The 27537-nt window shown below is 47.5% G+C and overlaps 1 protein-coding gene across 1 annotated transcript; it reads right to left on the bottom strand.

Moving 5' to 3' along the window:
* Positions 1–222: 222 nt before the first annotated feature.
* Positions 223–27537, bottom strand: LOC125429329 (keratin, type II cytoskeletal 4-like). The gene is made up of 9 exons (XM_048490354.1): positions 26918–27537; positions 23373–23593; positions 21658–21718; positions 18128–18223; positions 15749–15913; positions 15414–15539; positions 10979–11199; positions 9822–9856; positions 223–1414 (listed from the first exon to the last, which is right to left on the bottom strand). Exons 1-9 carry the CDS (start codon positions 27413–27415, stop codon positions 1191–1193), a joined length of 1647 nt encoding a protein of 548 aa, XP_048346311.1. The 5' UTR covers positions 27416–27537; the 3' UTR covers positions 223–1190.

Here is a 27537-nt window from a genome sequence, read left to right as displayed (position 1 = left end):
CCCCCTTTTTTCCAAGTGTTGATCTGAATCTGCACCTTCATACATATAGGTTGAAACATTTTAGAAATGTTTTTAGTGATTAGTGAGGAAAAGGTTAGAGATCTCTGTCCCTTTTTCAGACTAGAATTTCCAGAGTTCTTTCAGGTGAGCAAAGGAGATTTCACACTATTATACCACTACCCCACAGGAAAGTTGTTGACAAAAATCCAGGAGATACCAACCTCATCTTCACATAAGAGTTTAATGAGATGCAGTTTGTCATATACCAGAGAAAAGAAATCCCCACCACAAGTGACATTAGCTAGGAAAGGGCGATTACAAAAAGAGAACATTTGTAACACAATCCAGCCACATTTAAGCACTTGCCACCGATTTCAACAGGAGAGACTTATGCACGTTCTTGAACTCTCACATTAAAATCACTGGGCTTTAGCATTGGTTGAGTTCTATCCCTACGGGTTTGGGCTGCAGATATATTACATATTCCTTTGAAAATCCACTGTAAGTGAGTAGTCACAGAACAGTACCAGGTAGGATACTTATTTGCATGAAAAGACCATGTTCACAGGGACAGTTTTAATTCAATTCACATTTTTTCCTGTTCAGTTCTCAGTGACAAAAGACTAACAATGTGGACTTAACAGTATGTGAAATACACTTTCAAGTGTGAAGATAACTGTGTGCCTCTACTTCTGGATTTGGTTCTTTCACATGAACCTTCTAAGAGTCATTCTTTCCCAGAAAAGCTCAAAGAGAGAAGAACAATCTCTTCATTTGACATTTCTGGGATAAGTGTAGTTCTCAAGTGGTCACGTGGGAAGGGTATACCCAAACAATGTGAGCATGGTTCGGGAGTCCAGCAGTGTCCTAAATAATCCCTAGCAGAACTACCCAGGGCTGTTTGCCTTTCACCATCCAAACACAACTTTAGTAGGTTTATCCCCTGTTAACTGAAAGCAGTTCTGTCCGTTGGTATGAGGGAATGAAATGCATCAACAGTGAGTGAAGGATAAATGACAGGGAATGCAAGGCCGCGTTATTTTGGAAGAACAGGCAAAGTGGTCATTAGAAATGAAGTCCATTTCTCTGAGAAATGCCAGAAAGGTTGAGGGGAGTGGCTTGGATCACCACATCAGATGGCAGAAGATGCATCTTTCATCCGGGAGTTGTGCTGTCATCGCTTCCGTTTCTTACAGTTTCTTGGTTGAAGACCTGACGGTGGTGGATGACATAGTGGTTTTTTTCAAAATGGTGCCTCCACTGGAAACACCTCCTCCTCCTATGCTGCACATGCCTCTTCCACTGCCGGTGCTGAAGCTGTTAAGGCCACCAGATCCCCCGTAGCATCCTCCTCCAAATCCACCTCCATAACCTCCTCCATATCCACCACCAGAGCTGCTAGAACCAACTACAGCTGGAAAGGAAGAAAATCAAGGAGACAACAAAGTCATTTTGGACTACTATTGCCAGCAAATGTCACGGACTAAACTCTCTCAGTTTGGTCCTCAATCAAATATTTCCATATACCCCATGTCTACTGTGAATTTCATCTTTATGAGTGACCTTCTGTGGCTTTCTCCTAGCAATAAACTTGCTGCTATAACTTTGCAGTGAAGAGTCCCATGGAGCTTATTCTTGGAAAGAATTAAAATGGCCATCATATCATGCACTAGTGAAATTGAAAGTCGTCAAATTCACTGTATTCAGCCAAAGCCCATCACAACACAAAACCAAACCAAAGATAAAATGCTCACAATAGCATACAGTCTACTACAAAAATAAATCGGTCAGCGGCTCAACACTGAAATGTCCCCAAGCCCTTTGACTCTTATCTTCCTGGTGCGCAAGGGCAGAAAGAGTCACTCTGCACAACTCATAAGGATCTACATCAGTTAATGGATAAATTGGGGATCCTTAAGATTATCATTTCAACAAATTTATTCCTGGGTTCTGCATATAATGGGCCATTTAGAACATAGGGCTTTTCCGCACAATTCATTTAAAACGTTTTGAGGCAGGAAAATAAAACATTTCCTCCATGGGGTTCTGCATTGTTTTTATCCCAAAACATTTTATTTCCAGCATCAAATGATTTAAATGAACCCCCTTTTAAAGCGATTCTCTGGCTGAAAACTCATTAAAATGTTTTCCGCGGCTGTGTGATCTCAGGCTTCTCTGCTTCCCTGAACTTCCTCCTCGGCGCCATTTTCTGAGCTCACTCCGTTCCCCCTTGCCGATTTATTTGCAGCATTTCTCTGCTTTTTCTTTTATTTTGGGAGGGGGTGCATTCTTTGAAGCATTGAGTATATGAGGAATAGAGAATGCAGCACGAGGCTGTGAAGCATTGGCCGTTTCCGCACGGCCACGCTGGGGGTTCGCACGAACGGTCCCGGTTGCGGTGGGGAAGACAGCGCAGCCTCCGCGCAGGCTGCACCGTCCCCCAAACACCTTACCGTGTCCTCCGGCCTCCGGTGCATCGCACAGACCAGGGGACACGCCCCCCCTGCCCTGCGCGACAGCTCCCAGTCGCCGCGGCAGAGGGGGCATATCCCCAGCCTTATCGCGGCGTGCACCAAAGGCCATGAGCTGAGGTAGCAGGCAGCCTGGGAAGGGGGGGATGGCGCCCCCTTCACACGGCAGTGGTTGGAAGCCGCTGTTTCCCAAAAACCTTGCTCGGGGAGCGAGGTTGGGAAACAGTGGCTTCACGCCATGGGGGGGGGAGCGAGGGCAGTGCGGCTGCGATGCAGCTGCGCCCCCCATGCGAACAGCTCCCTAGGGACGGGGTTTTTGCCGTCCCTAGGGCGCTGTTATTGGCCCGTGCGGAAAGGGCCATTGATTCAACACAGAACTCCCCCCCAAAAAGGGAATCCCAGCCAGGAATCATTTCAAGGGGGTGAGTTTGAAGAAAAAGTGGGGATTGCAAATGTTTCACAAATGTTTTGCAAACATTTTAGAAGATTTGTGCAGAAAGGGCCCTCATGTGGGAGATCTTCCACAACAGGATTCCCACAAACACCTATCTATTGGATCATATCATGCACTAACCATCATCATGTTGCCATGTACAGGTAAAGTGTATGTGTTGAAATCCACTTCACCATTGAATTACCTACTACCCAGGGCTTAATTTCAGCCAGGGCCTCTCTGAAGCTACTAGAACTCACAACGTCTCTTTGAGGAGGGGCCGTGGCTCAGTGGTGGAGCGTCTGCTTGGTCCAAGGTTCAATCCCTGGTAACTCCAGTTAAAATGATCAGATAGTTTGTGAATGAAAAAGCCTCTGCTTGAAACCCTGGAGAGCCGTGGCCCCTGGAGTAGGCAATACTGACCATGATGAAGTAAATTGTCTTTAATGCTGGGACTCAGCCCTGGTTGGTGACTAATGCTTTGTGACAAAGCAACCCAAAAGCAATTTTGTTTCATGACACCGGCCCTTCCCACACAACAAACGTATAACGGGTTGCAGTTGGGATGAAGGAACCCATTCTCCTGTTTTTGTGTTCACATGCATCCATGTAGGCAGCGGTTGAAGCCCACGGAAACAATCCGGGTTGCTGTCATGCCTTCGCCCGGAAACGTGACTATTTTTTTATTCACCTCCCACCCGTGAGTACCTACGCAGGTGTGCACAGATTAACCCCCCAAGCCATGCTGATGTCCCATGATACGACCATCTGTACCTGCGTAGCGATGCAGATGTAAGCCGTGAAATTTTTTAAAAAGGAAAACAGAGGCAAATAATATGCCTCCTGCCCAGCTGTTTGCTTGCGAGCGGCTACAGCCCAGGATTGTTGAAAAGCCTCAGGAATAGAGTGATTAAAAAATCAGTCTGGGGGAAACAACATGGGCAGACTCGTTTTAGGGGCAAGATCTTGGAAAGTCCCCCCCCCCAAAAAAAACACAGGGTTTTTTTTAATTGTCCTACACCCATGCTTATTGGCCCATGTGGAGGAGGCCAGTGACATTAGAATTGTTAAGAACATAAGAACATAAGAACAAGCCAGCTGGATCAGACCAGAGTCCATCTAGTCCAGCTCTCTGCTACTCGCAGTGGCCCACCAGGTGCCTTTGGGAGCTCACGTGCAGGATGTAGCTTAATGGCACTGTGTAGAACATAGGAAAGAGCCTGCTGGATCAGACCAAGGAGTCCATCTAGTCCCAGCATTCTACTGCTACTTGTAGTGGCCCACCAGGGTGCCTTTGGGAGCTCACATGCAGGATGTGGAAAGCAATGGCCTTAAGAACATGGGGAAAGGAACCTGCTGGATCAGGTGGGGGATCCCATCTGGTCAACTCTCTGCTACTACGCGGTGGCCACTTAGCAAGGTGCCATTGGGAGCTCACATGCAGGATGTGAAAGCAATGGCCTTAAGAACATACGGAAGAGCCTGCTGGATCAGACCAGAGTCCATCTAGTCCAGCATTCCCTTTGCTACTTTCGCCAGTGTAGCCCACCAGGTGCCTTTTGGGAGCTCAAGGGAATGTGAAAGCAATGGCCTTAGGAACATGGGGAAGAGCCTGCTGGGATCAGACCAAGTCCATCTAGTCCAACATTCTGCACCATGGTGGCCCACCAGGTGCCATTGGGAGCTCACATGCAAGGATGTGAAGCACTGGCCTTAAAAACAGAAAGAGCCTGCTGGATCAGACCAGAGTCCATCTAGTCCAGCACTCTGCTACTGCGGTAGCCCACCGATTGCCTTTGAGACTCACATGCAGGATGTGAAAGCAATGGCCTTAAGGCATGAGAAAGGTGCTGGATCAGACCAGAGTCCATCTGAGGTCCAGCTCTCTACTGCTACGCGGTGGCCCGCCAGGTGCCATTAGGAGCTCACAGCTGGGATATGTGGCCTTAAGAACATAGGGAAAGAGCCTGTCTGGATCAGACCAGGAGTCCATCCTAGTCCCGAGCTCTCTGCTTACTGCATGAGAAAGTGGCTCCACCAGGGTTGCCATTGGGGAGCTCACATGCAGGAATGTGAAAGCAAATAGCCTTAAGAACATAAGGGAAGAGCCTGCTGGATCAGACCAGAGTCACATCTAGTCCAGCATTCTGCTACTCCATGCAGTGGGCTCCACCAGCTGCCTTTGGGAGCTCACATGCAGGATGTGAAAGCTTAATGGCCTTAAGAACATGGGGAAGAGCCTGCTGGATCAGACCAAGAGTCCATCCTAGTCCAGTGCATCTCTGCTACTACTCAGTGGCCACCTGGAAGGGTGCCTTTGGGGACTCACATGCAGGATGTGGAAAGCAATGAGCCTTAAGAACATAAGGAAAGAAAGCCTGCTGGATCGAGACCAGAGTCCATCTAGTCCAGCTCTGCACTTTTCGCGGTGGCCACCAGGAGGTGCCTTGCAGGAATACATGCAGGATGTGAGAAGCAATGGCACTTAAGAACATAGGAAAAGAGCCTGCTGGATCAGACCAGGGAATCATCTAGTCCAGCACCTCTGCACCACTACTGAGTGGGCCCCACCAGGTGCCTTTGGGAGCTCCACATGCAGGATGTGAAAGCAAATGGCCTTAAGAAATCATAAGGAAGAGCCTGCTTGATCCAGACCAGAGTCCATCCTAGTCCAGCTTGTTCACCCTGCTACTGCAGTGTGGCCCACCAGGGTGCCATTGGGAGCTCACATGTAGGATGCTAAATGACCCAGAACATAAGGAAGAGCCTGCTGACTGTGACCCTTCAGGAGTCCATCTAGTCCAGCTCTCAAGCTACTGCAGTGGGCCCCAACCAGGGTGCTCATTGGGGAGCCTCACATGCAGGGATGTGAAAGCACTGGCCTTAAAAAAACATAAGAAAGAGCCTGCTGGACTGTGACCATCCTCATCTAGTCCAGCATTCTTTCTACCTGCAGTGGCCCACCACAGCTGCCTTTAGGGAGCTCACATGTGCAGGATGTAGAAAGCACTGGCCTTAAGAAGCATGAAAGAAGACCCTGCACTGGACTCCAGACCAAGAGTCCATCTGAGGTGAACCAGCACTCTGCTACTGCAGTGAGGTGGCCCACCAGGAGTGCCTTTGGGAGCTCACATGCAGGGATGTAGAAAGCAATGGCCTTAAAGAACATAAGGGAAGAGCCTGCTGGATCAGACCAAGAGTCCATCTAAGGTCCAGCTCTCTGCTACCGTGTGGCCTGCACCAGGTGCTCTCTTGGGAGCCTGCCACATGGGAGGAAAGCAATGGCCTTAAGAACATAAGGAAGAGCCTGCTGGACTGTGACCAGAGTCCACATCTAGTCCAGCACTCTGCTACTCCTAGTGGCCCACCAGGTGCTCTTTGGGCCTACATGCAGGATGTATGTTTTGGCCTTAAGAACATAAGGAAGAGCCTGCTGGACTGTGACCAGAGCTCATCTAGTCCAGCTCTCTGCTACCGCAGTGGCCCACCAGGTGCCTTTGGGGAGCTCACATGCACGGGATGTGAGAAGCAATGGCCTTAAAAGAACATATAAGGAAGAATATACTGGATCAGACCAGGAGTCCATCTAGTCCAGCACTCTGCTACTGGCATGGTGGCCCACCAGGTGCTCCTTTGGGGAGCTCACATGCAGGATGTGGGAGAGAAGCAATGGCCCACTTAAGAGACATAAGGAAGAGCCTGCTGGATCAGACCAGAGTCCATCTAGTCCCAGCGCTCTCTCTGCTTTGCACTGTGCAGTGGCCCCACCACAGGTGCTCTCTTTCATGGGGAGCTCAAGCACATGCAGGATGTAGAAAGCAATGGCCTTAAGAGACATAAGGGAAGAGCCTGCTGGATCAGACCAAGAGTCCATCTAGTCCCAGCTCTCTGTTTCAGAAAGGGCCCACCAGGTGCCTTTGGGCCTGCCATGCAGGATGCAGCAATGGCCCAAGAAGCAAGAAAGAGCCCGCTGGACTGGGACCAGAGTCCATCTAGTCCAGCCTCTGCTACCGCAGTGGCCCACCAGGTGCCTTGGGAGTTCAAGCATGCAGGATGTGAAAGCAATGGCCTTGCAGAACATAAGAAAGAGCCTGCTGACTGTGACCAGGTTCTGCCCTATTCAGCCTCACACTGCCAGGTGGCCACACAGGTGCCTTTCTTTGGGAGCCTCACATGGCAGGATGTGTAAGCAATGGCCTTAAGAATCATAAGAAAGAGCCTGGCTGGATCAGACCAGGAGTCCATCTAGTCCACAGCTCTCTGCACTGCAGAGGTGGCCCACCAGGTGCCTTAGGGAGCTCACGTGCAGGGGAAGAAAGTAATGGCCTTAAGAACATAAGGAAGAACCTGCTGGATCAGACCAGAGTCCATCTAGTCCAGCACCTCTACTACTGCTTGGCTGGCCCTTGGAGGTGCAACACAGAGCTCACATGTAGGATGAATGAGCATGTGGCGCCTGCTATAATTGCTGCTCCCGATCACCTGGTCTGCTAAGGCATTTGCAACCTCAGATCAAGGAGGATCAAGATTGGTAGCCATAAATCGACTTCTCCTCCATAAATCTGTCCAATTGTTGTGATAAGAACTTGTAGCATTTCGAGTGCTGGGCACTGACCAGGGAGAATGGAGTCTTCCTGAAAAAGGCGGGGTGTAAATGTAATACAATTAATGAATGGATTAATTAAAACTCCTGCTCAGTCCCCAAGCTGACTGGATTGTTCTGGCAAATCATCCTCACTTGGCCAGATGTTGCCTCACAGCATTGTTGGAGGAAAGGTAGGTCGGACGGGTGGCTGAGTCACGGGCAAATCGTTTAGCAAACCACAACTGTCACCGCCAACCCAAGCTGACTTTGGGAAGTCTCCATACGGCACTTGGAGCACGTAGACTAGCTCCTCAAAAGTTCTCATGGCACATTACAACGGCATATTAGGGCTGCCCCAAAGCAGCTGGCTTTCTGGTCTCCTAAAAGTCGATACCGTTGTGCACAGGGAAATCTGTGTGGACCATTTCCATCCTGCCTCTGCTATGCTCCGTCTATACCAGGGGTAGGGAACCTGCGGCTCTCCAGATGTTCAGGAACTACAATCCCCATCAGCCCCTGCCAGCATGGCCAATTGGCCATGCTGACAGAGGCTGATGGGAATTGTAGTTCCTGAACATCTGGAGAGCCGCAGGTTCCCTACCCCTGGTCTATACTCAATTTATTTATTTATTATTTATTAATTAAATTGATAGGCCGCCTCATCCCCGAAGGAGCTCAGGCTGACTCACAACATACGGGACTGTTTGAGAACAGTAAAATCAATATAACATAAAAATCTAACTTTCATTTAAAATTCAGCCCTTAATTGCAAATTAAGACAAATAAATACAGATTAAAACAACAAGGGTTGTGTAGAAACACACACACACACACAGGCGCCGGGTCTAAGGAGGCCAAAAGAGGCCAAAGGGAGGGAGGAGGCAGGGCCCAGGATGGAATCAGGGCCCTACCAGGATGGAAAAGGCAGCTTAGTTCCGGTTTCAGTGGGGGGCAATAGAACCGGGGCCGGCCCCTCCAAAAGCCCGGTGGAATAGCTCCGTCTTACAGGCCCTGCGGAATTCACCAAGGTCACGGAGGGCCCGGACAGCTGGAGGTAGAGCATTCCACCAGGCAGGGGCCAGAGCCGTAAAGGTGATGCTTCAGCCTTGCCCCTATCGATGGCTGTCATATGTGGATTGAATGCAAAGAAGTAAAAAGATTCTGGGAAAAGGCATTGCTATGGATCGAGAAATGGGTGAAAAATAAAGTGGAATTAAGAAAGGATCTATTATTTATGGGAATAATTGATGATGAAAAAAATAGATACACAATATAGAAATCTGTAGAAAACGTTGATTAGAGCAAGACATGCAGGGATAGCGTTTGGATGGAAAGATAAGAAAAAAATGGACGATTCAGAAATGGTTGGAACATATATGGGAACAAGTGACATGAGACATTTTTGAAATATTATCAAAGAACAAAACATGGCAAGAAAAACAGAATGAAATAATGAAGATATGGACACGTTATGAGAATTGGATGAAGGAGACGGGAGTCAAAGAAGACATATGAACCAGGGGGCATAGAACCAGGGGGCATTCATTGAAAATGCTGGGGGGAAGAATTAGAACTAATAAAAGGAAACACTTCTTCACGCAACGTGTGATTGGTGTTTGGAATATGCTGCCACAGGAGGTGGTGATGGCCACTAACCTGGATAGCTTTAAAAGGGGCTTGGACAGATTTATGGAGGAGAAGTCGATCTATGGCTGCCACCAATCTTGCCAGTCCTCCCTTGATCTGAAGGATTGCAAAGTACCTTGCAGCAGACCAAGGTGATCGGGAGACAACAGGAAGCAGAAGGCCGGAAATTCGTTCTCACATCCCTACATGTGAGCTCCACGAGAGGAGCACCTGAGGTGGGCTACACTCTTGAGGAAAGTAGCAAAGAGAGCTGGACTAAGATGGACTTTGGTCACAGTCCAGCTGGCTTTGTTCTTAAGTGTTCCTTTTATATACATGGGATAAAGAAGACAAATAAACTTGAATAAAGACCCTACTGCTGTTTGGTTAGAAAGAGTGGAAAACATTAATAGCTGAGGGAGGGTGGGAGGAAAAAAAGGGAAAATGTATTGTTTGGAAATTATATCAGAAAGATGTAAATAGAATGATTGTTTGAAACTATACAATAAAAATATTTTTTTTAAACATAGTGGTGGTTGTTGTCAGTGAAGCCGCATCGGCACATGCTGCAGTTCGGGTGCATGCTTTGTGGCTAAAGATGCAATGTTGTACCGACACAGCTGTGCACACACCCCAAGTTGGAAGCACAACAACTTTTAAGACGGGACCACATTTTAAAGGAGTTGAATTCACAATGGCTACTTACAGATGCTCACGTTACTCTGGCAATCTCCAGACATCCTAGGAAAGAAAGAAACGAGGATTTAGGTTGTCGATCCAATCAGGAATTCCTATGCTGATGCCAGCAACGTAGTCAACAATGGCCGGTTCCATGAAGATTTATGATGTTTACTGTCAGGGATTTATTGGTTCACGGAGAGAACAGATAAGGTTGGATGCAGGGAGACCTAGCCTGAGTTCCGTTTTTTGGCAACGAAGTTAGCTTTTGCAGGATAGTTCTGAGGGTATTCTCAAATAATCCTAAGGATTATTATTTCACCCTGTCCAGTTGTTGAAGTCCAGATGTGCATACTTTTTTTGCTGACACTGGTCCACAGTGACTTTTGGTAATCGCAACATAATGATACAATCACACCCCAAGAACAAACGTACAGTTGATCCGAGAAAGATGCCTTTCCTTCCCACCTTCATGCTCGGGGACTACAGCACCCAATTAGGACCAGGACAAACTCACAGCCTAATAACCGAGAGGTTTCATTTGGGGATAAGACAGACTGAACAACCTTTCCCACAACCTAATGCTCCTGGAATGCTGGTCAGGGCATCTGAGATGGCTTCGAGTCCTCAACGTCTCCCTTTTTAAAAATGTAGCACCATCAACTTTATCTCAAGGCAGCTTGAAGATGTGCTGACGGAAAAGAGTTACACCTTGCTCTAGTCATGACCCATCTGCAATTGTAATTAATAAGTTGTTGCAGGTATATAGCAGGGCTAGATTGCTGAGGGATAATCCCAAAGAATATTGGAGAGCAAGAGCTTTGCGCTTTGCTCAGGAGAAATTGGTACTCTTGATCAAATAATCTAGTCTTTAAGCGATCGTCAATCTCCGGAGCGGTGAGCATTTGTAGGGCCTCCCAAGAGAAGCCCAAGGAAAAGATCTTTTTTTCAATATGTAGCCACCATTTCGAAAGCTGAAGCTCTCTCATTTCTAACTGGGACAAACTGTTAGGGTCAGTGCAGAAACAAAGACGCAGCCAAAACTTAAAAGTTACAACCCATGCCCTTGTTTCTAATAAATGTTGCCCTCAATGTTATCTCAAGGCAGCTGCTCCTCCCTAACCCCCTGTCCCATTTTGTTTTCAGCAGTAACCTGTACTTCTCCTTCGTGCATGTCTTGCCCACCTGCTCTCCTCTCCTTCCAGCAGTTTCCTGTAGGTGGCAATCTCAATATCGAGGGCGATCTTGACGTTCATCAGGTCTTGGTATTCTCGCAAGAGGCGAGTCATCTCCTCCTTGGCCTTCTGCAGAGCTGCCTCCATTTCGACAAGCTTGTCCCTTGCATCCTTGAGTGCCAGCTCGCCCCGCTCTTCCGCTTCCGTGATGGAGCTCTGCAGCTTTTCACACTGCCAGGCAAGATGGACATTCCATTAGAGATTCCCTATACTTAGAATCTGGACATCAAGAGGCAATGCCTCCTCATCAAAGAAGAACGTTTGTACAAACAGGCTGTACTATGCCATTCTACTACCTTTTGTATGAAGTTCCCATATTTGGTCAAATGAGAAGGCATAATGAGGATGGTGAATATATCATGATTCCATAAAAGTGAAGAATATCAAAAATTGGCCGGGAATTTTGTTCCCTGAGTATCACAGCTTTCTATTTTAATAAAATTTACTAGCCCTTAAGGGAGCAAAGATCAGCTTGAAAAGTATGGGCAATGCCTGCAGCTCTTCCTACTGGCATTCAAGAAAGAAGAAGGGGTTAGTTTTTGTCATAGCTGGCAAGAGCTCAGCTGAATAGGACTTACAGTCACTGGCGTAATGCCCATTGGGCAAGGTGGGCAGCTGCCCAGGGCATCACCTTGTGGGGGGCATCAAAATGCTGGGTTCGTTTTTGGGTATTTTTAGTGGTTTTCCTTTATGGCCTTGGGGGGTATAATTAGGGCAGTCTCCTGGTGAGACCCTGAAAGTTTTGAGACTGTGCCTTCAAAAATGTGCCCCCCCCCCCCAGCCTGCAACCCCCATTGACAGCAATGCAGAAAACTCAATGCAGAACAAAGATTCTTGGGCAAATTTCGGGATGTTCTTGCAGGGAGGGCATTCTTGGACGTATCAGCACCAAAATTTCAGGGTCTCATCAGGAAACTGCCCTGATGATACCCCCCAGGTTTGGTGCAGTTTGGTTCAGGGGGGCCAAAGTTATGGACCCTCAAACTGTAGCCCCCATCTCCTATTAGCTCCAATGGGAAACACTGGGGGATGGGGCACCCCCTTTGGGAGTCCATAACTTTGGACTCCTCGAACCAAACCTCACCAAACGTGGGGAGTAGCATAAGGACAGTCTCCTGATGATATGCTGAAATTTTGGTGCTGATATGTCTAAAAACTTCACCCCCTGTAGGCACCAATGTCCTGGTGCAAAGAATTTTTTGGTCGTGGTGGAGTGGCCGCCCATGGGGGGGGCGGGGCATCCAACTCAGGTTTTGCCCAGGGCTACAGTTTGCCCAGGGCTGCCTCGTTACGCCCCTGCTTACAGTTATCAAAATATGGACTCATTCCCCCTCACCACGCCAACTGCAACCAGAACATGGGCCAAACAACATATTCAGAAATGTATACAGTCCTGCAATTGCACCTTTTCCCATCACAAAGTGGGCAACCTATGTCTGGCTGCCTCTCCCAAATCAAAACTCAAAAGTCAACAAGAACTCAAAAGTCATCCAGACTCAGTGGCGTAGCACCGGGGCGGGGGGGGGTGCCAATGCAAGGGCATGACGGGGGCATTCTAGGGCATTCTGGGGCATGGTGGGGGCAGGCAGGGGTGTGGTGGGGCGCAGGGCATAGTACCCCCTTGCTACAGCTCTGGCCAGACTCCTCCTCCCTTCACATCTGACATCATCGCAGCCATTCCGAAAAGGACTATCCCAACTGTCAAGATGATGGCTGACCTTCTGGAAGGCCCCACAACTGCTTGCTTGGCACAAATATTCCAGCCTGAACTTTCCACATAGTGCTTATGTAGTTGCCACTGGTTCTGTCTGGATCAGGCCTGATACAGCAGTGGCGTAGGAGGTTAAGAGCTCGTGTATCTAATCTGGAGGAACCGGGTTTGATTCCCAGCTCTGCCGCCTGAGCTGTGGAGGCTTATCTGGGGAATTCAGATTAGCCTGTGCACTCCCACACACGCCAGCTGGGTGACCTTGGGCTAGTCACAGCTCCTCGGAGCTCTCTCAGCCCCACCCACCTCACAGGGTGTTTGTTGTGAGGGGGGAAGGGCAAGGAGATTGTAAGCCCCTTTGAGTCTCCTGCAGGAGAGAAAGGGGATATAGAATCAAACTCTTCTTCTTCTTCTTCTTCTTCTTCTTCTTCTTCTTCTTCTTCTTCTTCTTCTTCTTCTTCTTCTTCTTCTTCTTCTTCTTCTTCTTCTTCTTCTTCTTCTTCTTCTTCTTCTTCTTCTTCTTCTTCTTCTTCTTCTTCTACATAGAAGCCCTAAAACATTATGCTAGGCTCCTGGGGCGGATGCGATCACTTGCCCTGTTATACTTTTCACCCCAGGATCAGTGGTGGGATTCAGCAGGTTCGCACCACTTCGGCAGAACCAGTTGTTAAAATGGTGCTCGTAAACAACCAGTTGTTAAAGTATTTGAATCCCACCACTGGCCAGGATACTCTCTTCCCCATACTAAGAAGTATGTTTTTGAGACCCCTCCAGCGTCTCAGGCCTTGTGCTGTCTCTGGGGTTGCCAATCTCCAGGTGACCCCTGGAGATCTCCCACTATTACAGTTAATCTCCAGACAATCAAGATCAATTTCCCAGGAGAAAATGGCTGGGTTGGAGGGCAGACTCTATGATCTTATACCATAGTGGGGTCCCTCCCTTCCCCATATTCCACCCCCAAAATCTCCAGGTATTTTCCAATTCAGAGCTGGCAACCCTAGCTGTCTCAGGTGTAGAGGAGTTTAGAGGTCAATGAACAAGGGAGTAGCCTCTTTCCCATAGGAACTCTGGCAACCACCAGTCAAAGCTCTTTCCTGTGACTCTCTGATGCTCCTCAATACTCTGACCATAATTTATGATCTTGTAGGATAATAAACAAACCTCTCAGGCAATTCAGGAATGTCCATTGGGATACAGACTCTCCAGGAAAGCCAATCAAAGACACAGGCAGGATGACCTCATTTCCTGACCCATTGATGCCAGCCATTAGTCAAGCCATCAACAATGGTAACTCAAGAAAACAAGAGTTTGGATCTATACCCTGTCTTGCTCTACTGTAAGGAGTCCCAAGGCAGCTTACAAACTCCTGTTCCCTTCCTCTCTCCACAACACACACCTTGTGAGGTAGTGAGAGTTCTGAAAGAACCGTGACTTGCCTAAGGTCACCCAGCAGGTTTCATGTGTAGGAGCAGGGAAACACATCCAGTTCACCAGATAAGAGTCTGCCACTCATGTGGAGGAGTGGAGACTCAAACCCAGTTCTCCAGATTAGAGTCCCCCCGCTCTTAACCACTTCACCACGCTGGTTCTCAGTCATGCCATTCACAGTCAAACCCTCCTCCCACCCCACCAGCACTTTAGTCAGAGCACTCTGTAAAAATGTGAAGTCCTTGATAGCAAAAGGGATCCCAATGACCACCCCAATCCTGGCTATTCCCCAAGCAGTAATGACCCTTGCCCCTTTGAGGACATCCCTCCCCAAACCCCAGCATCCCGCTCTTCAACCCCAAATCTCCCAGAATTTCTCAACCAGAGTAGGCAATGCTGTATGCAAAACTTTCACTCTGGCCGTTTCCGCATGGCCTCTATGCGCCCCCACGCCAGCAAGAATTCTGCTGGCGTGGGGGTGGAGGCCCGTTCGCACGCAAGTGTGCGAGCGGGCCCAGCAGAGGCCGCTGCAGGAGAGGCGGCTCCACACGGAGCCGCCTCTTCCCCCTTCCCTCTCCCACTTACCTCGTCGCTGACGTCGTCCCTGCCTGAGCCTCCTAAGTCCCGCCCACACTGCCCTCCGACCTCCAGGGGTCGGAGGGACCAAGCGAGGGAGGGACTTAGGAGGCCAGTGCTCAATGGACTGGCTGTTTAGCCGAGAGAAAAGATGGGAGAGAGGAAGGAAACTGGCGTGTTCCCCCCGGGCGGTGCTGTTACGCATCAAGGCTCCGCCGGGAAGGCGCTGTTCCCTCAAAACTACCACCTTTAAGAGGGTTGTTTTTTAGAGGCTGACCTGGACGCCCGCCCCCCCGAGGGAGGGACCAGGTTTCCATGCCAGGTCAGGCTGCTTTCGAAGCGTTTCAGCAAGGCGCCGCCTGTGCTGAAGCAACAGCCACGGGGGCGGCGTTTTTACCGCCCCCAGGCCGCCGTTTTTGGCCCATGCGGAAACGGCCTAAGAGTCCTGCAGAAATATAGGAATGCAAGAGGCTTTCTTGGTTTTGTTTGACTGTCTTAAAATGTTTTCGCTTTTTTTCTGATTGCACAGCTGCAGTTAAGATACAACAACAACATCAGGCCCAGGGGCTGACCAGAAGAAATTCTGCAAATATTGACCTATCCCAGGGAACAGTTTCTCCCCCCGCCTCCCACCTGCCCCCACGTTAATCCTGTAAACACTTCTCAGCTTTACCTGCTTCTTCACATTTTCAATTTCAGCTCGTAGTCTCTGAATTGTCCGGTTGAGCTCAGAGATCTCGGACTTGGTATCTCGTAGACTGTCACCATGTCTCCCAGCATTTACCTGCAGCTCTTCATACTGGCATTCAGAAAGAAGAAAAGGTTTGTCGTTGCTACCAAGATAATATTATACCACAAGGCCCATTTGCTAATTGATGGAGGTTTCTCCAAAATCTTGGCAGAGGTAGCCTCCATAAAAGAAAGGCAAGCGGCAATACTAGACAGACTAATGACCAGTTAGGTGACCTGTTTTAGACTGGAAAGATAAATTAATGACTGAATTCTGACCTTCGTTTGGTACCAAGACTCCGCTTCTAAACGGCTCTTCTGAGCAATCTCTTCATATTGAGCTTTGACCTCTGCGATGATGCTGTCCAAGTCCAGGTTCCGGTTGTTGTCCATTTGAAGGACAACGGAGGTGTCGGAAACAGTCTGCTGCACCTGGCTGAGTTCCTGCAAAAACCATGCAGACATTAGCACCGGCACATTCTTTTAGAAGTATCTGAACTCATCTTTTAGTTTGTTGCACCAGCATGGTATAGTTGTTAAGAGCAGGTGGACTCTAATCTGGGGCACCAGGTTTGATTTCACACTCGTACACACGTCGCCATCTGGGTGTCCTTGCGCTAGTCACATTTCTCTGAGAACTTTCTCAGCCTCACTGACCTCATAAGTTGTCTGTTATAGGGAGGGGGAGGGGAAGAGTTTGTAAGCCGCTTTGAGACTCCTTACAGGAAACAAACATGGGGTATACATCCAAACTCTTCTTCTATTTGCCTAATTTTCCTGAATGTTCAGAAGCGACTAATGGCAGTGGGAACTGAAGTTGGCATGCCTAGGTCAATTACCCACTAGTGATCTGGCGTGCACCGAGAGAAGAGAGGAGGCACATCAAGGCAAGATCGGAACGTATTTAGCCCTAAAGAGTCATGTTATTGTATTGTCGAAGGCTTTCACAGCCGGATTCAACTGGTTGTGGTGGGTTTCACGGGCTGTGTGGCCATGGTCTGGTAGATCTTGTTCCTAACGTTTCGCCGGCATCTGTGGCTGGCATCTTCAGAGGTGTATCACAGAGAAAAGTCTGTTTCACACTGTATTATTATTCTTAATGGGCTTTCTGACACCCCAAAATGAATAAAACATTAACTGCCATCATTATACACTACCCTTATGCCCATTATAATACTGGGTAGGGTATACATGGGTTTCAACAGAGTAGATATGTCAGGGGATATAACCCATTTTGTACCATCTGCAGGATACCTGTCAGTGAGAGCTAAGTCACCCAGCATCATATGTGGAGGACACTGTTTTGCTGTCCATATTGCAGAATGGGGGCATTGCTCTATTCAGTAAATGGATTGATTGTGCTTTGCTCTCACTATAGGAATAGCATTGATACATTGATACGTAGAAAAGTACAAAGTGCATGCTGGGACACCACTCATGTAAAGCTGCTTCCTGCTTTAGGAGGCCGTTTCCATGAGCCCTTTTCGAGGTGCGTCGGCGGTATATAAACCGACGCACCACCCTGGCACTGTTTACACGCCCAGTAGGGGCGGGGAAGACGGCGCAGCCTCCCCCCCCCTGTCCTGCACGACAGCTCTGGAGTTGCAGGGCAGGGTGTGTGTGTCCCCTGGCCTGGGCGATGCGCCAGAAGGTCGGAGGGACAATAAGGCATTCAGGAAAGGGGGGAATGGCGCCTTCCAGCTGCTGCCATTCGCACGGCAGCGGTTGGAAGCCGCTGTTTTTTAAAAATCTCGCTCAGGGAGCGAGGTTCGGAAAAAGTGGCTTTGCACCGCTTGGGGGTTGCAAGGATCACAGCAGCAGCAGCCATGTGAACCCCTCCCCAGGGACGCTGTTTTTTGAGTCCCTGGGATGCTGTATTCCACCCGTGCAGAAACAGCCCAACATTCCCAACAAGAGAGAATCAAATCCGTTCTTGTCTGCATAACCCCATTTCGTCATCAGCATAAACCCATTCTGGGTTATAGTTTTTGGTTATTCAGGAGTGTGATGAAACACACACGAGCAGCTGTTTTGAATCTGAGAGTGTCTTGCCAAGAATTGTTGCATAGCTAGCACACAGAGCAAATTGAAAAAGAATAGCAACAAGGTAGCTGTTATCAGTACAAACATTCCAATATTATTCGTTGCCATTTCATTTTGTTGAAACACGTACAAAGCTTTTATAGACTTTTCATCCCAACGTTTACTGAAAAGTACATATCCACAAGATTACAGTGGCACCATTAGAACATAAGAACATAAGAAAGAGCCTGCTGGATCAGACCAGAGTCTGTCTAGTCCAGCACTCTGCTACTTGCAGTGGCCCATCAGGTGCCTTTGGGAGTTCACCTGCAGGATGTGAAAGCCTTCTGCTGCCACCGCTGCTCCCGAGTACCTGGTCTGCTAAGGCATTTGCAATCTCAGATCAAGGAGGATCAAGATTGGTAGCCACAGATCGACTTCTCCTCCATAAATCTGTCCAAGCCCCTTTTAAAGCTATCCAGGTTAGTGGCCGCCACCACCTCCTGTGGCAGCATATTCCATTGATTTGTGCAAGCAAATTCAAATTTGTTGTGAACATTCCTCCCTTCCCAAAACCATTTGTTTGCAGCTTCTCTATTCTCCCCGGTGCCTGCAAGAAACAACAAAACTACTTACAGCATCATACAGACATCTCAAGAAGTTGACTTCATCTTGCAAAGCATCCTGTCTGGCCTGCAATTCTACTTTGTTCATGTAAGCAGCATCCACATCCTGTAGGTAAGAAGAAAATAAGAGCAACAATGACAATAAATAGAAGTCTTCGAGTCTTCTAAATGCCTACTCTCCCAGCATTTTGAACCTTCAAACCACAACAAAGGTACCAAGAATGCTTATCTGTCACACAATAGCTGTGGAATTTCACAGACAGATTAGGAGAGAAGGTAGCCCAAAGATCTGACTACTATCCCTCCATACACACACACACACACACACACACACACACACACACACACACATCTAGCACTCAATCTCAGCGAAAAGCCAACAACCCATTCCCTTCTACCAGCCTGCAAATGCCTCCCTGTACCACCATCTCTTCTCTTCATTCAGTGGTTGCGGAAGAGTCTCTATAGTGCTGCTGGCTTCCTAGGACAACCACTTTCTCTTTGATGGCACCATCACATGCATGTATATTAAGTGCCGTCAAGTAGCTTCTGACTCATGGCAACCCTAATATCCTCTAAAACATCATTAACAGCCTTGTTCAGGTCTCACAAACTGAGGGCCATGACTTCCTTCATGGAGTCAATCCATCTCATGTTGGGTCTTCCTCTTTTCTTGCTGCCTTCAACTTTACCTAGCATTATTGTCTTTTCTGGTGAGTCTTATCTTTTCATAATGTGACCAAAGTACAACAGCACCAGCTTGGTCATCTTAGCTTCTAGGGACAGTTCAGGCTTGATTTGATCTTGAACCCACTGATTTGTCTTTTCTTCTCCAACACCACACACAGGCCCTCTGAAATGGCCCTGCCCTGAACTGGGTGTCTCAGGTTGGCCTGATCTCATCAGATCTTGGAAGTTAAGTAGGGTCGGCTCAGGTTAATACTCAGGCCACCAAGGACGTATAGGTAAGTAGAGGCAGGGACTGGCAAAATGCCTCTGCTCATCTTGAAAACCTCACGGAGTCATTGTAAGTCAACAGCAACTTGAAAACACTTTCCATCACCAAAATGGCACTGGAATCCTATGGGCCTTTCGCCGCGAGGCGTTTTATGGCCCTGGAGTGACATAAAACGCTGTCCCCAGGGAACCATTATTCGCTTTAGAATTAAATGGCCTTGACGAACCCGGCATTTCCCAACTTCGCCCGGGGAGCGAGGTTGTTGAAAATATCACCGGCTTGGAGCCGCTGTCGTGGGAACGGCTGCGGCTCCAAAACCCTCTCCCCACTCCCCACACCACTGTCACTTACGCTGGTCCCCGGCCCTCGGTGCGTCGCCGGGCCTTCAGGGGACACGCCCCATTACCCTCGCGTAAACCGGCTCGAAGCAGGCTGGCGCCTTGGGCGGGGAGGGCATGTCTCCAGACTACCGGCGGTACTGAATGGCCAGGGATAACGCCGAATGCGGCCGAGGGCGACAGCGTCCTCTGCGGCGCCCGTCGTCCCAGCCAGTTCTGGGACCGTCCATGCAGATGGTCCCAGCGTCGTCAGGTCGGCGTGGATTACGCCGACCCAACCCCTTCCGCCTCCGTGCGGAAGGGGCCCTAGAGAGACCAGATTCTCCAGGGCAACACCATCAAACAGAATACTGTAGGGGCCTGATTCCAGCCCATTACAGAGAACCCCTTACAGAAGAGAAAGGTGGGGTATAAATCAAAACTGTTCTTCTTCTACCCTCCACTGCGCAGGGAGGGAGAGCAAGTATGAGTGCACTGGTCCTGCCCCCCCCCCCCAATCTCTGAGTTGTCTGCGTGAGATGAATGCACTGAGGAAGGTCCTCCACATATGTCCCTCTCCATGATAAGGGACACCATTTTCAGTACACTGCCAATCACAGGAGGAGCAGGAGCATGAAAGCACTTCCAGATCACTTGGAGATTACATGGAAGCAGTGGGCGGGGCCACAGAGCTTACAGCCACACTCTGTCCCCATGTGATTAGTATACATGGGGGAGGGGGTTGTCTTTCCTGGGCTTTTGTTTTAGACCTATGCATGTAGGAGAGTGAGGTCGTAATGAGATGGCAGTGTGCCACAGTGAAATGTGTTGGTCTCTGTTGTACTTCAATAACAATAAGCAGAAAACAGCAAAGCATACGTAAGTGTAAAATTTTTTTTACCACTTTTTAAAAGTTATAGGTATTTTCACATGAGGGGAAACATTAAAAATCTGGGGGTTTTCTTATTTCCCTCCCCCCAAAAGGAGAAGAACACGGAGGAAGGTGCAGGATATCATGTTGGGATCGGACATAATGGAGCAGGGTGGAATGGCAGCAACCAGGAAAGGTGTTGTGACTCTGCTTCTACTGCATCTCTCCCCCAGACATTTCACCAGAAAGATCTCCCCTTTAACTCTCTAGCAGGGTCAAATGGTAATGCCAGAAAGACAACAGAGAGAATAGGCTGATGTTTCTTTGTTTCCCAGGACCAGGTTGGCTTTGCCATATAATGCAATGATCCAGCAGTTCCAGACTAAGCAACAGTATTTCCAAGTATCTGTTCTTGTACAGCAAATGGTCACTTTTATGAGATCCAGTGTCAACCAACAACCATCATGCATCCCATGATTCATTAGTTCACAAGCAAGCAATGGGTGGACCTGCACTTGGGTCGATTCCCCACTTCAAAAATGAAAGTAGATACAAACCGGTTTGGTAAGATTTGGGACCTTTTGAACACGGTTTCATGGCCCCCACTGCAGCTTCCGCCCCCTTGTTCCCAGAAACGCAGCAGCCATGCAGGATTCCACACTGTCGGCGAATCGAACAGGCGATTCGCTCAGGGGCTATCCTGATTGGCTGCTGCATTGTGCTGGGGCAGGATTTTTTTTTACATTTTCAAACTGACGGATCCACGTCTGCGTGAGCATGCGCAGAACGACTCTATGCAGAGACGAAGAAACGGGTGGTTAAAACAAAGTCCTGTTTCTGCACCCCTCCATGTTTCTGCACGCCTCCTTGAATGTTGTATCCATGTGGACACAACGTGTAGCACTGCTTTGTATTTTCTTCTACTCAGTCAATCAGTCAAAGCCGGCCCCATGTAACTTCGTATCCATGTGGATTTCCCATCCGCAAAATTTTTTAAAAGGGCTGCGCGCGCATTGTGCACAGCCCACTGCATCCTGATTGGATGGGAGGCTCCATGTCACTCGCAAGGGTGGGCAGTTCAAATCCGGATTCACCCCCCCCCTCACTTCCCCACCACTCCACGTTTTTGAAAAGGTCTACTTCCTTCCAGGTTCTAAAATAACCCTGATACGGGAGGGAGCGACAGAAACGGGATGAATGCTCGTTCGGCGCTGGTGTAGTGGGGAGTTCTGCAGGAAACCTGGATATTTGGAGTGATGAACAGGGAATCGACCTTACACTCTTCCCATGTTGAACTGACTAGTAATTGAAGTAAGTGAAGTAATCTGTATATTCTAACCCATCATATGCCAAGTTTCCTTTCTTTAAGAAAAGCAAACACCTTTAGTTCTTACCTTTTTCAAAAGCACAAAGTCGTTCTCTGCTGTTGTACGCTTATTAATTTCATCTTCATATCTGGTCAACGCAACAAGAACAATAGAACAGAGCTTTAAGTTCAATTACTTGTTTCCCCCTGACAATTTTCTTCTGTCAGTTGCATATTTATCCTACTTGGGTACCATTTTGTTTCTCTTCTACCCATAATGGGGTGTAAACGGCAGGTGTCTTTTTTGTGGAGAGGTGGGGTCATCGGAGATTTTATTTTACCAATTTAAAAATGTAATGTTTTCACTGCAAATTGCAAACTGCCTTGATTTTCGAGGAAAACTGGGATATAAATATTTAAATAATTAAAGAAAGACATTTCTAGTCAAAATAATCTTCCAAACTTCTGGACATGAAAGCAGAATAATTGAGTTTTTTTAAAAAAAATTCTATGTACGCAAAGTTATTCTTTCTGTCATCTGTTCTGATTACAGAATATAAAATGGCTTGTATTTTGATTGTGACCAGAGAGGAGGAAGGAAGGGAGGAGATACTCAGCCTAGCTTTTCCTTTTTCTAAATTGTATTAACAATAAAAGCCCTTCTGATTTAACCAGGCATGCAAGTACAAGAGAGTGAGAGTAGAAACTAATCCTCAGAAATATGTTGTAGGTATTTGACATTGCAAGTATATGACTCACGCCCTGTTCTTCATTCCTTGAATTCACATCACTGCCAACCTGCATTTCATAGGTTTTGGTACCAGCAGCACAAGGAATTAGCTGAATAGACTAATAACAATATAGGCTCCAAGTGAACCTATTTTTAAAATAGCAGCACCTCTATTTGAATGTTGCATGCCAATTTCTGGTGCTTATCAAATTTGAATGCTAGCATATTTGAAGAAGAAGACAGAGGCTCATTCCGCACATGCAGAATAATGCACTTTCAAACTGCTTTCAGTGCTCTTTGAAGCTGTGCGGAATGGCAAAATCCACTTGCAAACAGTTGTGAAAGTGGTTTGAAAACGCATTATTTTGCGTGTGCAGAAGGGGTCAGAGAGTGTGGACTAATACCCTGCTTTTATCTCCTGTAAGGAGACTCAAGGCAGCTTACAAACTCCTTTACCTTCCTCTCCCCACAATAGACACCTGGTGAGGTAGGTGGGGCAGAGAGTGTGTGAAGAGGACTGTGACTAGCCCAAGGTCACCCAGCAGACTTCATGCATAGGAGCGGAGAAACAAATCCTCAGATTAGAGTCCACAGCTCATGTGGAGGAGTGGGGAATCAAACCCGGTTCTCCAGATTAGTGTCCATCTGCTTTTAACCACTACAACACGCTGGCGTTCCTATTTGCCAAATGGATCTCTTTGGCTCATTCCACACATGCAGAATAATGCACTTTCAAACTGCTTTCAATGCTCTTTGAAGCTGTGCGGAATGGCAAAATCCACTTGCAAACAGTTGTGAAAGTGGTTTGAAAACGCATTATTTTGCGTGTGCGGAAGGGGCCTTTGGTTGGTAGAATCCCCAGATTTCTAGTTCACAGTAAAACTCTTAGCGGGCACCCGGAAAGTTGTGGGGGGGGGCACCATGTTGGGGACCCCTGATTAAGAACAAGCCAAATGAATACCCAAATAAACCAGCTCCCCCTAAAAGATAACTGCAGAGTAAACTTCACGAAAAGCCCAGCAGTGGAGGGGAAGTGTTTCATAGTCATTTGTTTTGCAGCAATAGCCCCTTACTTGTTCTTGAAATCCTCCACCAGGTCTTGGAAGTTCTTAAGTTCTGACTCCAGGCCTCTCCTCTCATTCAGAAGTGAATCATGCTGTTTCCTCAGACCACTGATATATACTTCAAAAAACTGGTCAAGGCTCCTGTGACCAACAGTAGTCCCTTGACCCTGTTCTTGCAAGAGTTTCCACTTGGTCTCCAGAACTTTATTCTGCTGTTCTAGAAAACGGACCTGAACCAAGAAGAAAAAACAGAGGGAGGGGAGTGAAGAGATAGAAAGGGTGATTTGACACGTGATACAGAAGTCCTTGATGAAAGGGCAGTTCGGATTTTCGATGACCTGTCCCTGTTGAACTGTTGTTCCGGTTTGGTCCTTATTTTGCCTTGAATTGTCTTTTTAATTATGTTGTCAGACAGTGTCTTATATTAATTTTTGCTCCCAAAGATGTGCTATGTCTTATTTTCAGGGGATGTCTTATTTTTCCTGTGTTCTGTTTGTCGGGCATGCTTGTCTTATATTAATTTTTGCTCCCAAAGATGTGCTATGTCTTATTTTCAGGGGATGTCTTATTTTTCCTGTGTTCTGTTTGTCGGGCATGCTTCCAAACATAAAGTTTGCTATGTCTTACTTTCGGGGGATGCCTTATATTTCGCACTTCAGCAAAACCTCTACTATGTCTTATTTTTCGGGGATGTCTTATATTAGGGGAAACAGGGTAAGAGCCACTTACATCACTCCCCCTCCTCCATTTTATTGGCCCCACAATGGCCCTTTCTGAGCAAATCTTTTTGAAAAGTTTTGAGGCAGGAAAGAAAACACTTCCTCCAAGGAGTTCCACCTTGTTTTTCACCCCGAAACATTTTACATCCAGCCTCAAAACATTGAAATGAATCCTCTTTTAAAATGATTCTCTGTCTGAAATGTTTTGAAAACATCTTCAGTCGCTGTGCGATCTGTTGACTACGTTTTCCATAATTCTCTGCTTCCCTGAACTTCCTCCCGGGTGTCATTTTCTGAGCTCGCGTGGTCCCGCCTCGCCTACTTATTTTGCAGCATTTCTCTGTTTGTTCTTTTATTTGGGAGGGGCTCTTTGAAGCATTGAGTATATGAGGAGAATGCAGCATAAGGCTGTGAAGCATTGAAGCATTGATTCAACACAACTAAAAAAATGTGTGTGTGTGGGGGGGGGGGTTTATCACATAATGGTGGCCAGGAATCATTTTGAGGGGGTGACTACAGACATACATTGCTGTAAAGGGCAGGGATTGAAAATGTTTTAGAAATGTTTTAGGGGATTTGTGCAGAAAGGGCCAGTCCTGTGAGAGGGTGAAAGTGTGGGCGAGGCCCAAGGTCAACCAGAAAGATTCCATGGCAGAGTGAGGATTGCAACCTGTGGTTAACAGTGTCAGCTACAGCGGGTAATGTGGAAGAACTTTATTCCAGACCCTGGTGAGCCACTGTTTATCAGGATAAACCATACAGGTCTCAATAGACCAATGGTCAAATTGAATACAAGGCAATCTCCTGTAAATGCCTGTACCTGCGGATAATTAGGAAAGGAGTTGAGAATAAAACTGCAAGGATTGTCATGCCCTTATATAAAGCAGTGGTGTGACCGCACTTGGAGTACTGTGTTCAGTTCTGGTCGCCACATCTAAAAAAGGATATCGAAGAGATAGAAAAAGTGCAGAGAAGGGCAACAAGGATGATTGAGGGACTGGAGCACCTTCCTTATGAGGAGAGGCTGCAGCGTTTGGGACTCTTTAGTTTGGAGAGGAGATGGCTGAGGGGGGGGGATAAGGATTGAAGTCTACAAAATTATGCATGGGGTAGAAAATGTTGACAGAAAGAAATTTTTCTCTCCTTCTCACAATACTAGAACCAGGGGGCATTCATTGAAAATGCTGGGGGGAAGAATTAGGACTAATAAAAGGAAACACTTCTTCACGCAACGTGTGATTGGTGTTTGGAATATGCTGCCACGGGAGGTGGTGATGGCCACTCACCTGGATAGCTTTAAAAGGGGCTTGGACAGATTTATGGAGGAGAAGTCGATCTATGTCTACGAATCTTGATCCTCTTTGATCTGAGATTGCAAATGCCTTAACAGTCTAGCTGCTCGGGAGCAACAGCCGCAGAAGGCCATTGCTTTCACAACCTGCACGTGAGCTCCCAAAGGCACCTGATGGGCCACTGCGAGTAGCAGAGAGCTGGACTAGATGGACTCTGGTCTGATCCAGCTGGCTTGTTCTTATGTTCTTACCTAAATATTAAAGCACCTTGGAACAAACTAAATGTGATGGACTCCTCATGGGCACCACAACAACTCCCAGTCCTAGAAATTGATATTATTTCTCTATTTGCTGCAAGACTACACCCACAAGTGCCTCCTCCACTACTTATAACCTGTGTCCAGATTCCGCCACTCAGTCTGCCCCTCCCTTCTCCCTGCCCACATAGCAGGGCACCTTGCAAAGGTAACTTCTGATAGAAGCAACAAAAAAATTGGAAAGTGCAAGATCTGTTGCACTATCGATGCAAACATGGTCTTATGGAACATCTGTGTTGCACCCCTGGAAGGAGGGAGGCAACCAACACACATCCAGCACCCACAATTCAGGTGAATGTGCAACATCACTATTTTGAGGCCAGCATGGCTGGTTTCTATATATCAGTACACAATGGTCTTCTAGGGGAAGGAAGACACTAGGATCTCTCACATTGTTTGCTGTTAAATGCTGTATGCATGCCAAGTAGCATGAGGATGCAAACTGAGAACTTACCAGTAGCACAGATTTAAACTAGTTTAAATAACGGCCCCTTCCCCACATGCAGAATAATGCACTTTCAATCCACTTCCAATGCAGTTTGCAGCTGGATTTTACTGTGCGGAATAGCAACATCCACTTGCAAACAATTGTGAAAGTGGATTGAAAGTGCATTACTCTGCAGGTATGGAAGGGGCCAATCATCCTCTCTCCCCAAGGGAAAAGTTCTGAGACTTCTCAGCAATTTCACTAAATGGTGGCTCCCAGCATACCAGAAAATTGTTATCACTGTTTGTAGTCTAAACACGTCCTTAAGGTTCTTTTTCAATTTGTTCCTATTTCTGAGGAACTACAAATGATCTTCTTGGGAACCCTTCCTTGCTACAAAGTACAAATACAAACTTTATACTAACTCCGGATTTTTTCTCCTGATTTGAGATTAACCTGTAACAGAGGCTCATTCCGCACATGCAGAATAATGCACTTTCAAACTGCTTTCAGTGCTCTTTGAAGCTGTGTGGAATCGCAAAATCCACTGGCAAACAGTTGCGAAAGTGGTTTGAAAACACATTATTTTGCGTGTGCGGAAGGGGCCAAAGATTATTTAGCATAACCTCCATTGGAAACCAATGCTTTCAAATTATTTCACAACTTTTCAGCCTTGAAATGCTCGGTAAAAATCAGGCCAGAACTTAGAGAGAATAGTTTCTATGTGGAAAGAAAGGGCAGAAGGAAAGAACAAAATACATTCCTCAGACAGACACTGGCACTTTCATAAGCATCTCACCTTGTCAATGAAGGAGGCAAATTTGTTGTTAAGGGTTTTGATCTGCTCCCTCTCCTGTGTCCTCACTTTTTGGATTTCTGGATCTATCTCCAAGTGGAGGGGTTGCAGGAGACTCTGATTGATGGTCACCTCTTTGATGCCTCCAGGTGGGCATACGGGAAATCCAGGGCCACCAGTACCATCAAAGCAGCCATTAAAACCTCCCCCAAAGCCACTGCCACCACCGAAGCCGCCACCAATGCCATACCCTCCACCTCCTTGGCCACAAGCACCACCACCAAATCCACCATAAGAGATTTTTCTGCTCCCCCCTAGATTATACAGGCTCCTGCTGCCAAAACCGCCTCCGGCTACGCTGCTGCTGCCACGGACAGAACAGCCACGGGTTGTGGAAATGGTGTTGAAGCTGACTTTATTTCCACCCCCAAAGCAAGCAGAGCTGGAGCTGAAGCCTTTGTTGCCTCCTCCGACACTTCGGGCACAAGACTGGCGAGACATGTTGGATAGTGGAGAGGTGATCTTGGCGGGGAGGATTCCAAGCAAGAGTTCCCGATCCTGAGCGAAGCTGAGGCCTTCTGACAGCAAGAGCCGAAATGTAGCTTTTTTATCTGTTCAGGGAG

This window comes from Sphaerodactylus townsendi, linkage group LG03 (assembly GCF_021028975.2).
Source record: "Sphaerodactylus townsendi isolate TG3544 linkage group LG03, MPM_Stown_v2.3, whole genome shotgun sequence".
NCBI lineage: Eukaryota > Metazoa > Chordata > Lepidosauria > Squamata > Sphaerodactylidae > Sphaerodactylus > Sphaerodactylus townsendi.
This window is presented reverse-complemented; position numbering and strand designations above follow the sequence as displayed.